A 13,633-nucleotide genomic window follows, 5' to 3' on the forward strand; every position below is an offset into this window, starting at 1 on the left:
AATGATACAATGCAATATTCCGCATGCCATACGCTTATGATTTCTCATATCGAAGAGAATATGGCATTTGTATATCAACTGCTTGCATGATTAGGATGGATTACAGGGAGACGTAACTAGGGCTAGGAACCCAGAAGATGAGTCTCGTATAAATGTTTACATATGACTTTGTTTCTGGTGAACAAAACATGTCGATGATATTATTATATTGGCTCACCTGATTTTCCCTTTATGTGATTTTTTTTAAATTAAATGGAGATTATTGTTTTTCATTACTAGTGGGTTATTCTTTGTTTAATCCGTTGTATTTGAATTTACGTACTATGTTTACTATCTTATCTTGGGTTCAGAGGTTGGTTTTGCATAGATAGAGCGTTCTGCTGTTTTTTTTTTTTTTTTAATTTTGAAATGATTTTTTATTAGTTTCCCTTTAGTGTTCAAACATTTCCTGCTAATTCTTTGTTTCATAATTTCACATTTTTGTATGTTTGTATGCTTAATCTAACACGTTCGCTGATTATTTCTTACGAATTCTCTTAAGCTACAGTATTCTTAGAGTCTGTTAGAGTCTTGGGTGGAAAATTAATATAACAAGGTTAAAGAACATCTGCTAACTAATCAACAGTCATTTCCCACATGAAATAGACAATTCTTATTCAAAAAACAGATACTACACACACACACCCCTTTAATGGATAGATTTTCAATTACAAATCGTACATTATGAAAAAAACCAATATGGGATGACCACACAACTACTAAGTTGTAAAGGCATATGCCCGAATCGATCCATAATTTGATGTCATTTTTACATGGTGTTCTCTGAACCTAATCTCCTTGTCAAAAGTTGATGGAAGCATACAATTAATCAGTCTATATAACTAGCTAAATGATTTTCCATGTATTCTATAAATTCTAGCTAGGTGATAATTAACATAATAATTAACCAAACTATCAGTCTCATTGTCTTTCACTTTCCTTAGCTGTATATGTGATGTCATTGTCTATTGAAGTTAAGCCAACAAATTAAGACATGGTAGTTGATGAGCTAAAAACAATGATAAAGCTAGCATAGTACAAAATTGCTTCAGTAAAATACTAGTTAACCTTTAAAAATTTCCCTATAAACAAAAATATTCTTCAAATTAAAGGGTTTTTTTTGGATGATATTGCTTACCAATCAATTAATATATCATACTGGTAACCCATAGTGCTGGCCATAACGGTTGAGAAAACAGATCAGTAGATGGATGCTAAATGACAGTAATTACTACTAGCCAGGTGTAAATAAGAAGATTCGAGCAATTTTATTTGATTATAAATTCTATCATGTCAGGAGTTTTATATTCTTAATTAATATAATTATATAACTCCTGACATGATAAATGACATATATAGTTAAACATTTAGACGTGTAAATTATCATTGAAATGGTAAAGATGCAATGAAATTAGCACAGATTTCTCATACCCCACATGAATTGTTTTTGTTTTCTAGCAATTAGGGTTGTTAGGCCATGAATAATATAAAAGGCTTGAAGTTGGTGTTCGATGCATGCCCACATATAGTATTCACGTGTACTGTACGTAATACAACTCTTTCTTATATATAAGCAGCTGCTTCTTCTGTCCTTTCTGCTTGTTTTTCTTTAATCAAGTGCATAATGATGCTTAAAGTAACTGTCATTGTCCATAGTAGAAGAAATAACCTCATTAGTCCAAGCCAATTTATATTTCTTTTCTCATTTATTTATGACTGGAGACAATTGAAAACCCTTCAATTTGATCAATCTTTTTCTCTCTAACTAATACGGATGACTGTTCAAGTCTATAGGTTACCTAAGGAAGCCACATGTATTATTAACGATGGTGGCTTTTGATGAAACTGCAAGTGGCTCTTCCAGTCAATCTGTCTAGCTATATATCAAGCCAAATACCATGATTTGAGGATCTAGCTAGACGACCTTATCGAACCCAATTTACTTGAGCTATGAGTGGGTACTGTTTGTTATATCCAGCACTTGATTTGAATCTATTTGTTGGAGTTCTAAGACATGTATCACGAGTCCATAATCTTTCGGAACTGTTTATATATTATCTCAAAGGGAATGCATGGAAAGAAAGAAAGAAAGAATGGTGCTTGAACTGTTAAACAAAGACGATTTCTCTGAATCTCTCTCGACTATTCCAAGAACAATATTAAGGCACACTTTATATTCTATAATTTTCTTATGCTAAGTATATATCCTGAATGTGTGTGTGTGTGTCTATATATATATATATATATATATAGCAGGGCTGCTTTTCTTTTGCATGGAAATGGAGCAACAGCGAACCCTATACGTGGCATGGGGAAGCATAGAAAGTCCGAGTTTAGATGTATTGGGTAGAAACTTAACAGAGCAAGCAATTTAGTTGTTTAGCTGACACAACTATGATGTTTTATAAATCGTAATTAAAAATAATTACTAACTTTAGGTGACATCACTCACGTTCTAAATTCTATATTAAACCTGCTTCTTTAATTTCTATGTGGGGAGGGTGGTCCACCCGACAAGGAACCCTAGTTGAAGAAGCAATCTCCCTCCCCTCCCCTTTCTTTGTGAAAACAAAAAAAAATCTTTAACAAGCTTTCGTGAGGGAGGCGGCAATGGGGTGCCTTTAATTTTTCTCTATTAAAATCTAATTAGATGGAGAATCTTTTTATTTCTTTAAGGAGTAATAAAATCCCTGCCGACAGTAATATATACGAGGCAAGTGAAGGAAAAAAGGAGAATCGAAAAGAAAATTTAATGAATTCTCACTTCTCGTCGTGTTGCTTTGACTCTATGTGGCCATTGATTTGATGCTTTTGTATATGTTTAGTTTTTGCTTTTTCAATTTATTTTAAGAGAACGTGTTTAGGTTAAAAGATATCGCTTAGTTATGTAGTAGTATTCTTATACAGATTTTTTTATTGTTTTTTGAGAAATTAATATTCAAACTTAAAAGAAACCTATATATATATATATAGATTTTCTCTTATTGCCACTTAAAAATAGTGATTGTAGACACACAGTAATAAGGAGATTAAATTGTGAAATCTCAATTAAGATGCTATATATTTTTATTAATTTATTCAATCATACACCGAGAGCAAAGGAAAGCATATGTTTATTATATAAAATGCTTTTAATTTTGTTTTTGCTGCAGCTTGGGAAGTTTTTGTGCCGAATTGTTTTCCATGAACATACTGATACCAACAAGATTATCCTTGATTTATCCAGGAAGAGACAGCACAAGAGCCTGCGGGTGTATGTACCGGTTATGTCGCATGAAACTACGTACTTCGAGGCCCTATTTATTCTTAGTTTTAAGCATTTTATTATGTTGTGTGTTATAAAAGGAAAGGTCAAGGAAGAAAAAAGGACGGAGGCATCGACGCATTCTCATGATCAGGGTTAAACTTAAAGGAGAACGTCTTTTAGGTTTCAAAGATGGTGGAAATTCAGTGTTTGCTGCACCAACTTCTCCTCTAACCAGCTCCCTCAATGGTCAAATGGCTCAGGTCTTTTTCATCATCACGTCCCTATCTCTCACGAGAGTAAGTTTTATGATTAAACCTAAGTATTTTGACAACCATTTATGCCTTCTGAACATTTGGTGATTAACTATGCACCTTTTGAATCTGAATCAAAGGTTCTACAATACAATCCTGACACGACGCATTCTTAAACTCCAGCACGAGAAATAATTACACTCTGACTTTCCAACCAAATTAAATCTCAAGAGTTCAAGACATAAACATATAAAATACACCAGATCAATGTGTGAATACGGAATACTGCGCTTATCTGCAATATTGACGCATGCATGTTCATATTCATATTCCACAGTGTTTCTATTCCAAATCAAATGGAGATCAGTATGATTATGCATGGAATCCCCCAAGTCCCCACTACAAAGTCTTAGAAAATTATCAAATGGAAGCGGATGTGGGGAGAAGGAGAGAGAGAGGTGGCCTATTAGCAACGTGGTTGGTTACAGTGCAGAATCATCAAGCACACGTGGAAAGAGACCTCATCATGTTTAAAGCTGGAACAAGATCCCACTGGAGCGCTCATCTCAAAATATTCAAGGCAATGAAGGACAAGACTAGCTAATGATCATATGGCCTACGTTGCATCAGGCACCAAAAAAAAACCACTCAACTTGTCACCACCTTTATTAGGAAATGACCACTTTTATTGGTTTCATTTGTTACTTTGATTCACTCATTAATTATACAAGGAAAATGCTATACATATTCACTAATTTTGTGCTTATAATTATATATACAGGGGACAGACATCAATAAGAGGTTTCAATGTCTTGGGAGAAGCAAAAGTACAAATGTATCCAATCAAACTAAACCTCGAAAAAAGGATACTCAAGCTTACCTGTGTATCGATTTGTTGGGAACAAGGTATAAAAATATGTATATTAGGTTTGCATTTTACCTCGTGCCGTTCACTTCAAGTAAACTAGACTTTAATCACGTTCTCCTTCTCAGAGCGTGCTTCCTGAACTTTCCTTGAGCTAACTTCGAGCTGGCTTGTCTTTAATTTGCTTTTCAAGAAATTTAATTTTTTTAATATTTTTAAATCATTATAGTATACTAGTGTAGTAAAAAATAAATTTTTAAAAAATAAAAAATGCCACTTTAATATATTTTAAAATAAAACATATTTTAAAAACAACTATTAACATAACTAAACATTATCTTCATAAGATATCTGCTGAAGTTGAATATGATAAACTTAAATAAATAAATCGTCATTAGACAAGAATATTACTTTCTGTAATGTTTGCTTTATATTTATGCGAGATCAGGTAAACATAATGTCTATACTTTTTTTCAGATATATATATATATATATATATATATATAAAATTTAATTAGAAGTTGTTTGACTTGTTAATTTGCTAAGTCATCCTCACTTATAGCCAGTTGGATGTAATGTTTTTGAGGATCTTCATGACCATGGAGTAAATCATTTTCAAAGATTTCGTTAAATTCACAAATAAAGAAAAAAAGAAATTAATAAAAGGAAAACGTATATATGCCCTCATCTATTCTTGTTGAAGTGCTTTTCTTTCGTCTCTTGTTTCTGAGTTTCTCACAACAAATGTTGTTGTGTTTTTTGCTTTTAAACTACAATATACGATCTTTCCCTGCAAAGGGAGATATTTTTTTTCTTTTCTCTTTTCAATGATATATGGACAGCTAGGTAAGTATTGAAAAATGTTATATTACTTATTAATAAGTTGTAATTAGTGAAATCATATATTAATTACATCTTCTTTTCACCACCTCATCATTAAAAACACACACACACACACACATTCTCTCTCAACAAACACTTTCTCTACATCTTTCAATTAACTCTTTCTTTCCATGTCTTTTAAAAACATTGAAAAAGGCAGAAGAAAAACAACACAAACGTGTTTTATGTACATTGAACTTTGAATTTCAAATTCGTCCGGTTATTTTTGTATTTTAAAAATATTTTTTAAAAAATTAAATTGTTTTTATTTTTCTTTACTTTAAATTAATATTTTTTAATTATTTTAATATACTGATATTATTTTAATAAATTTTTAAATAAAAAATATTTTTTAAAAAAACCCACCTAAAACTAAGTTGAGAATGTGAAAGGTGGCCAGAAATCTCAGAAACTGACGAGACCCATCTTCATATACTGTGACCACCAGTTTCATATATAATAATGATAATAAAAATATACACGTAAACAAAATTTATAGTATGAGATATTGCCATGCACTGGGTGACGAAACAGGCTGATTTGTTGCGTGCTCGCACGGACTGCGTTCCTATACTATGACCATCGACAACATGCCATCTGCTCCTTGATGCTGACCTTTTTCTTATTTTTAATTTGTTTTTGACTATTAAGGTCTTTCTCGTTTAATCATTTAGGGGATATCGAAATTGCCCTCACCACTTCTTGCCAATGCTTGCCAAATCCTGGCCGTTTTAGGTTTATAATTTATTTGGAACGCCACATGTTATATTTCTGTCGGGATCGAGAATTAGCTAGATATCTTTGTAAATAAGTTGGATGCACAAGACATGCACACCATATATAATGAAAATGTTATATAACATAATTTTAAATTTTCAAATTAGTTTGGATATATCTTAACTAATTTTACAAGTTTTTAAATTAATAGCTATATAAATTTTTAATATTTCTGAAAAAACATAACATAACTTTAATTTCATGCATTTTAGACATTAATTAGTCTTTAATTATTTAACAAACTAGACATGCTTCTTTTTCGGACATGCCAATTACAATTTTATATCTATTCAAGTTCATTTTTTCGTTTTTAATTAACCCTATAAATTTATCAATATTCTACTTACTATCCCAATAGTTTAGATTATTTCATTGCAATCCTTATAGTGGTAAAAGAAGTTTTCATATTACTCATCATTGTTAAGCTCAAAGCTAACTTTTTTTTTTTTGTAATTTTCTTTTTTTTCTTATAATTTGCTTGCTTTTCCCACTCAAATTAATTACGTACATCTAAAATATCTAAAATGTAAGGGGAAAATGCTTTAAAACCTAAATTTAAAAAATAATTTATAAAATGAGTTTCATTAGCTATTAATTGGTTAAGGATACTTCAAAATTTTAAAAAATTTAAGAATATAATTGAGATTTTTTATTTTATTTTATAAAAGATGAGATAATTTTATTAGGCTGACCATCTAATAGATGAACAACTAGCAAAGCAAATAGACCATACAATTAAGGGATTACATAAAATAAATTAAAAAGATTGGAAGTTACTTAGTGGCTCCTATTTTTCTAAAAAACAAATATACGTTTTTACTCAACATATCCATATCAGAGTAGTTGAACCTATGAATTATTATAACAATGAATCCAACATGTTGCTTTGTAAAAGAATTGACAAAGAACATAATCCCATCAGGGTTGATATCCTCAGATAAGACTTTGCTTCTAGTTTGCTAAATGAGCCATACTATTTCATAGAAGAATCCTTCCCATAACTTTTGCTTAAATTTACCACAAACCAAGCCTTGTTGCTAATGAAATAAATTGTTCAAGGATTTAGAGATACATCGCAAAAGACTCCACCATCTAACTATTCTATTCCAGAAATCTCAAGATATTGAGCATTAAAATAAGATAAAATTATAAAAGGAATATAAATCTTCTTGTATTGATAACATATTTCTTTTAGCTAAAAAAGAAAGAAGTATATAACTTATTATGCAATGCTAATCACAACAAAATCTTGTTTTTTGATGATAAGACACTCTTTTAAATGACTACGGTATATAGTTTTAATTTAGAAGACATAAGTCAGTCTAAGATGATAGAGCACGACTTTGACTAACTAAGAGCCTTTACTGTCTAAAATCTAGATTATGTAATCTTTTTTATATTTATATAGATAAATATGTTTAAGAGTCTCTATTAAACTATCAAGATGATCCAAATTAGAGCTATTAATATCTTAGTTCCATTAAAAATTCCACCGCTAGTAATCATCATCCAAAAACCCTATGCTATTAACAACATTAATCATCATCCATAAAGCTTAAACAATAGTTTGTCACAAACCTAAACATCATCCCAAAATCGAACAAAAACACCATTTCCCATTTGAAATATGTTGTTACCTCTCAGAGCAATAGAAATCACTAGAGTTAATGGTTGAGTAAATACATAATCAAATAGAGGAAAGACACTAACAAAACAAAAGCAAACCATCATTAAATCTTGGTTTGTACTTCATATTGATAAATCTTCTTGACCTTTATGGTTTCTTAACCCTAATATCCTTGATTTCTTATAAAACAATTAAAATTAAAACCATTCAAATGAGCTTTGGAACCATGATAGCTGAAACTGACTTTTTAAAGTTATTCCATAATAATTTCTTTTTCTAACCAAGCCACCAAATATGCACTTATCGTCTTAAAACCCATTATATGTTTGGCTAGAAATGATTGAGAGAACAACTTAGAGAATTAACTCATTCTTTAATTTCATAAAATAGCCAAAACATTTTTCCATCTAAAGTAATTTGGTGTGATAAATCTCTTCTCCTTTAAAGGTATGCTAAAATATAAACAAATAAAATAAAAATTAGTGCTGCAATTACCAAGCTTTATTTAAGATAATCTAGCCTTTTGCCTCCAAACAAATTCCATATTCCAATTCATTTGCTATCATCTTAAACCAAAGATACTTAGGGCTACTATACCTCATCTTTAGTAAGTTTTATAGATTATGTTTGACTCTAACTATTTAATAGAAAACTCCAAATCCTTCAAAAGCTTTTTTTTATTTTCTAAAAGATTGTTTGTTCTAAATTCTCAATTTTCTTTGAGGGCATTGATCTTTTTAATAATCTTAATGCAATGAGGTATCATATCATCAACCTTATTCCAAAACTCAGCTAGAGTATAAGTGAAATTTAAATGAGAAAACCAACAATCTAAACATTTAAAGGCTTTCATCCTCAATTTAACAACTAATTCAACCAATCATCTAAGCCTTTTGTTTTCTCAAGACATTATACATCAAAGTCTTGAATGACAAAGATTAATTCAACTCACCAATTAATGGTAAAAAACAAAGATTTATATCCATACCTGAACTATTATGACCATGTATAATCATAGATAAAAACATGAACTTCAACCTTGTTTATATTTTTAGTAACAAGTTGTAAACTATGAGTATAATTGGCTAATAAGAATATGGTGCAACAAATGACCTTAATGAATTGAATTCACATGTACATAACCTAACACGTATGTTCCATGGTTTCATTGAAAACTAAGGGTGCACCCTATTAAACTGCTATTAGGCTTCACCATTAAAAGGGTACATCATGACTCTATCCACTGCATCATATGAATGATGCCATGTAATATGCTTAGCATTGTTTAAAGATATGAATAACCTTTACAATCCAGGAGTGATTGAGAAATATCTCAGTTTTATATATGCAATAAGAGTCCTTCTCTGCCAATTTTAGGTTTAAATCGAGTGTCCCCACAAGTTTTAAACTCGGTTAAATCTATATTTTTAAGGTAATACAACATGCAGAAGTTTGGACATATATCAATTTTTTGGTATCCTAAATCAAGGGATTTCATCATTGATTTAACAGCATAAAAATTCTTTTTAAATCTATTCCATTTAGGTAAAATGTTTTTTATCTATTTGATAATTCTATCGTAACTAGCATCACTTAGTTTATGAACTAACTTGATGGTGAATATCTATATAATGAGCGATAATTTAATATAATTTGTGTATCCATCCTATAATGATGCATCATAATCTTTTAAAAGTTTTAAAAAACCTGGTTGTATCTGTATTTGGTTTTTCATCTACAATTAAATACTCATATGTATAATCTTGATTCATTCTCATTGCATATATGATCATATTCCTATAATAATTACTATAATTATCTACAACTCTATGCATGTTACTAGAACTAGAAATTGACCTAACCATCCTTTCTATCATGGTTTTGTAAAGAATTGTATGGTTCTTTGTGTGTCAACTAACATAAGTTTTTTTTTTATGAATCTCTTTTATAGAAGATACATCTTAACAACATCTGGATTGAGAAATTTTTTTTTTACATATCTTACATGGACATCTAATATTATATCCATTGATATTTTTTTAGATTAAATAGTGTACAATTAATAAAACCCTCAATTCCATTATAATAATTCATCTTGCACAAACCTTTAGGTGAGACTCGATACATCCAAGAATGATCATTCATTATTTATATGAAATCTATATAGAATATTGATGACAACATGTTTTAACTAGTAATGTTAACTAAAAAAATTATCAGTACTTAGTTAATTAGCTATCATTGGTTGAATTTAAAATTATTGAATCTATTTTAATAGTAACCTTTAATAACTATCAATTTTCTCCAAAAAATTCACATTTGCCCAAATTCACTTAAACTTTCAACTTAACAATAAAATTGACAAAATATGAAACATACCCATTAAATAAACCATTATTTATTTCATTATAAAACATCAAAATTATAAAATCAAACTCAGTTTTATCAAATGACAAACAAATATAAGTTTTTAAAATCTCAAACAAACTCTAACATGTACAAATCATACATTCATACAACAAATTTCTTTAAGAAAAAGCTATAAAGCAAGTAAACACACAAACAAATATATATATATTCTACGTAAAAATGCTAAAAAATTAACATAAAAGAATGATTCACAACAAAAAAATAAATAGCTTTACTTACTTGATGTGGTGAATCTTTAAGAAAATTGAACAAGAACAAAGATACTGGCTAATCGAGTGTTGTTGTGACCGAATTTGTGATAATGAGAGTTTGATTTGTGATAAAATAAAAAAGAAAAAGAGTATATGCATGTTATAATTTAAATATTATTAACGGATTCACCAATGAATATTAACAATATTTATAATTCATCAGTAATTTTATTTATAATACTAACATATCATATTTTCTAATGGAAATAACGAGGGAATACCTCTTCTATTTTTTTCCACTTCTTGATTTTCATATGTAATCTCTCAATATTCATCAACATAAACAAACAATGTTATTTTTTATGGGTAAATATAACGATACTTTATTGATGATATTTTTTTCATTAGTTTTTCTATTTATATTTGATAATTTCTTGGTAATAAGAGGGTTTCAGTGATTTATGGACTTGATGCGGTGCCTTGGGGGGAGAGACAGTGGTTCGGGTTAACTGCTGATGGTGGCTCGGGTGGAATACATTGTTTAGGGTGGCTTGGGAACGGCAGCTGTATTATCGTATTTGGGCTTGGCAATTACTAAAAAATGGGTAGCATTGAAACTTTTAAATTATAAAAATAGAAGTGAGATATTGATAAATAAACGGCGAAAAGTGGAAATTTACCCTTGTCATTTCTTTCATGTTCATATAATATTTGTAGAAATATATGTGAACGTTTGAAAGCAAAAGGCAAAATGGAAATAACCCAATGTTTTTTAAGACTATTTCATGTCCCGCAGTAGATGTCTGCTCGAAGATATTTCTGCTATAATGAGGCTAGAGCTAGAGCTAGACCAATTTCGAATGGCGTGTTTGGAATCCAAAAACAGACTGCTCGACCACGAGCTGTCTTGATTATTGAACCATCTTTTGTTGGCTGCTCAAAATTTAATGGCCAATCGATTAATTAACAACCTGGAGACTAAAGTGGGGGAGACATAGAGGGCACATTTGACATTTCATGAAGAAAAAGGTCATTGTTGTTTTGCTTAGCAAATGGGAAGCTACCACATCAGCCTTTCAAGAAACATGGAACGGATATAAATAGCATGCCTGCAGTTAATGGTTGGATCAGAGGGAGGCAGATAAATCTTAAGGGGAAAAACATAAGATACACTGTCTGATAGAAAATGGGAAGATCTCCTTGTTGCGACGAGAGTGGCCTCAAGAAAGGTCCCTGGACCCCTGAGGAAGATCAAAAACTCGTCAAATATATCCAAAAGCATGGCCATGGAAGCTGGAGAGCCCTCCCTAAACTTGCTGGTATCTGTCTATCTATCTTTCTGTACGGAGCACAGCTCCATCTCCATCTCTCTCTGGCTCTAACAAGCAGTATCTTTTTGCAGGTCTTAACAGATGTGGAAAAAGTTGCAGGTTAAGGTGGACAAACTATTTAAGGCCAGATATCAAGCGAGGAAAATTTTCCCAAGAAGAAGAACAAACAATTCTAAATCTCCATTCCATCCTTGGCAACAAGTAACCAGTTCACCAATCATCTTTTTAGTGGCATCTTAATTACTGGATTATTCATGTTATACTTACGTCCATTTTTTTTTTTTGTCTTGCTTGCTGTTTTACAAGATGGTCAGCAATTGCTGGCCACCTACCGGGGCGGACCGATAATGAAATCAAGAATTTCTGGAACACCCACCTGAAGAAAAAACTCATTCAAATGGGTTTTGATCCTATGACTCACCGGCCTCGAACTGATATATTCTCAAGCTTACCACATCTTATAGCCCTAGCTAACCTGAAGGAACTCATAGATCATCATTCATTGGAAGAACATGCTCTCAGACTGCAAACAGAAGCTGCACAAATGGCAAAACTTCAATATTTGCAGTATCTCCTTCAACCTCAGCCTCCTGCAGCTTCTAATAATGCAACAAGCTCAAACAACCTAAACAATATCAGTGCTATTGGTGAAATGGAAGCTTTTAATCTCTTGAATTCACTTGCTTCATTCAAGGATAGCCCAGTGTCAAGTTTATCCCAGTTTGATTTATCAGCTTCCTCTCTTCAAGGGATCAATGATTTAGTGCCCTTCTCTCATTTGCCTGACTTACAAATCCCTTGCCACTATCAAACACCACCAAACAAGGACGTGCTTGATCAAGCTCCTGAATTGACAGTGTTTAGTCAAGGAGAGAACTCACCCAATTCTCCATGGCAGCTTCCTTCATCTTCAACTCCGTCTCCTCCTTCAGTATTTCCACTTGTACCACAGAATAGTGGCATGGTCAACAACTTGGGAGATGCCTCTAGCACTTCAAGCTATGTAGGAGAAGCTCCTTCAGTTTGGCATGACATCCTTGAAAATCCTTTGTTTCATGATATTGCTTAGCTTAATTTTTCATGTGTGTGAAAGGTTTGGAGTTTCACCACCACTTCACTGTATAATACCACAACATGTATACTGTTTATAACTCCATGTATAATCTATACACACAGTAGCACATTGCACTACTCATCATGGTAGATAGATTTGCATGCATGCTTTTGAATGTAAGTTGGAACAGTTTTTCATCATGGAGTGTTACCAACTATAATTATATGCAATTAAGGGACTGATTTTATTGAAAGATCTCATCTGACTTATAATTGCCATTGTTTTAATTGAACAACTTCCTAGCTATAGCTCTCGCAAGGTAGTTAACATACAGGAATAATGTTGCATGAATGACCAGTGATCTTCATGGCAGGTAGGCTATGAAAATTATTTCATGCATCTGTACTATTGATTAAAGACTAATTAAATTACTTAAAACGTTATATTCTACTTTCCTTTTTTCTTATCGAACAGGGAATATGTTTTTCTTCATGTCTTGAAACGTGTTGACATATCTATTATGTATCATACAATTGCCTTGAAGTTGCATGGAACTTTCCATTAAAAAAAAAAAAAACCATCTTGGAATCTTTGAAGAAGCATGCACCTGCAATTAATTTTATATAAATAAAACACATCGAACCAAAATTTTCAACTCTCCATTTCTCATGTTTGTGTGGGGTCTTTTACAAGCAATTGACAGAAGCATGAAGAAAATAACAAAAAACCTAGAAGATAAGTAATTTTATAAAATAGGTTCAGTCCAATAATTTGTTGAGCTTTACTGATCAGAAGTTGTGATGTTTATGCATAAGAAAGGGTTTTTCTGCCTCCAGTTTCTTTGGTAATTAACGTCTCTTAAATTTACCCTTGATTATATTAAACCAAATTAAGTAATTGACCAAACTTTTAATATGCCCTAGCGAACCACTCTAAAGG

The 13,633-nt window shown here is 31.3% G+C and overlaps 1 protein-coding gene across 1 annotated transcript; it reads left to right on the forward strand.

The window, feature by feature from the left end:
• The first annotated feature begins 11,451 nt into the window (after positions 1 to 11,451).
• Positions 11,452 to 12,947, forward strand: LOC105130290 (myb-related protein 308-like). Its single transcript, XM_011032719.1, has 3 exons — positions 11,452 to 11,628; positions 11,712 to 11,841; positions 11,947 to 12,947. The coding sequence occupies exons 1-3, from the start codon at positions 11,496 to 11,498 to the stop codon at positions 12,707 to 12,709; spliced, it is 1,026 nt and encodes a 341-aa protein (XP_011031021.1). The 5' UTR covers positions 11,452 to 11,495; the 3' UTR covers positions 12,710 to 12,947.
• The last annotated feature ends 686 nt before the right edge of the window (positions 12,948 to 13,633 follow it).

This window comes from Populus euphratica, unplaced genomic scaffold (genome assembly GCF_000495115.2).
Source record: "Populus euphratica unplaced genomic scaffold, PopEup_1.0 scaffold45.1, whole genome shotgun sequence".
In the NCBI taxonomy this organism is placed as follows: domain Eukaryota; kingdom Viridiplantae; phylum Streptophyta; class Magnoliopsida; order Malpighiales; family Salicaceae; genus Populus; species Populus euphratica.

Bases quoted from the DNA above. Each gene is read 5' to 3' on its own strand.
- LOC105130290 (XM_011032719.1), top strand. From the start codon at position 11,496: ATGGGAAGATCTCCTTGTTGCGACGAGAGTGGCCTCAAGAAAGGTCCC. The intron at 11,629-11,711 runs GTATCTGTCTAT...ATCTTTTTGCAG, and splicing joins AGCCCTCCCTAAACTTGCTG to GTCTTAACAGATGTGGAAAA. The intron at 11,842-11,946 runs GTAACCAGTTCA...CTGTTTTACAAG, and splicing joins CATTCCATCCTTGGCAACAA to ATGGTCAGCAATTGCTGGCC.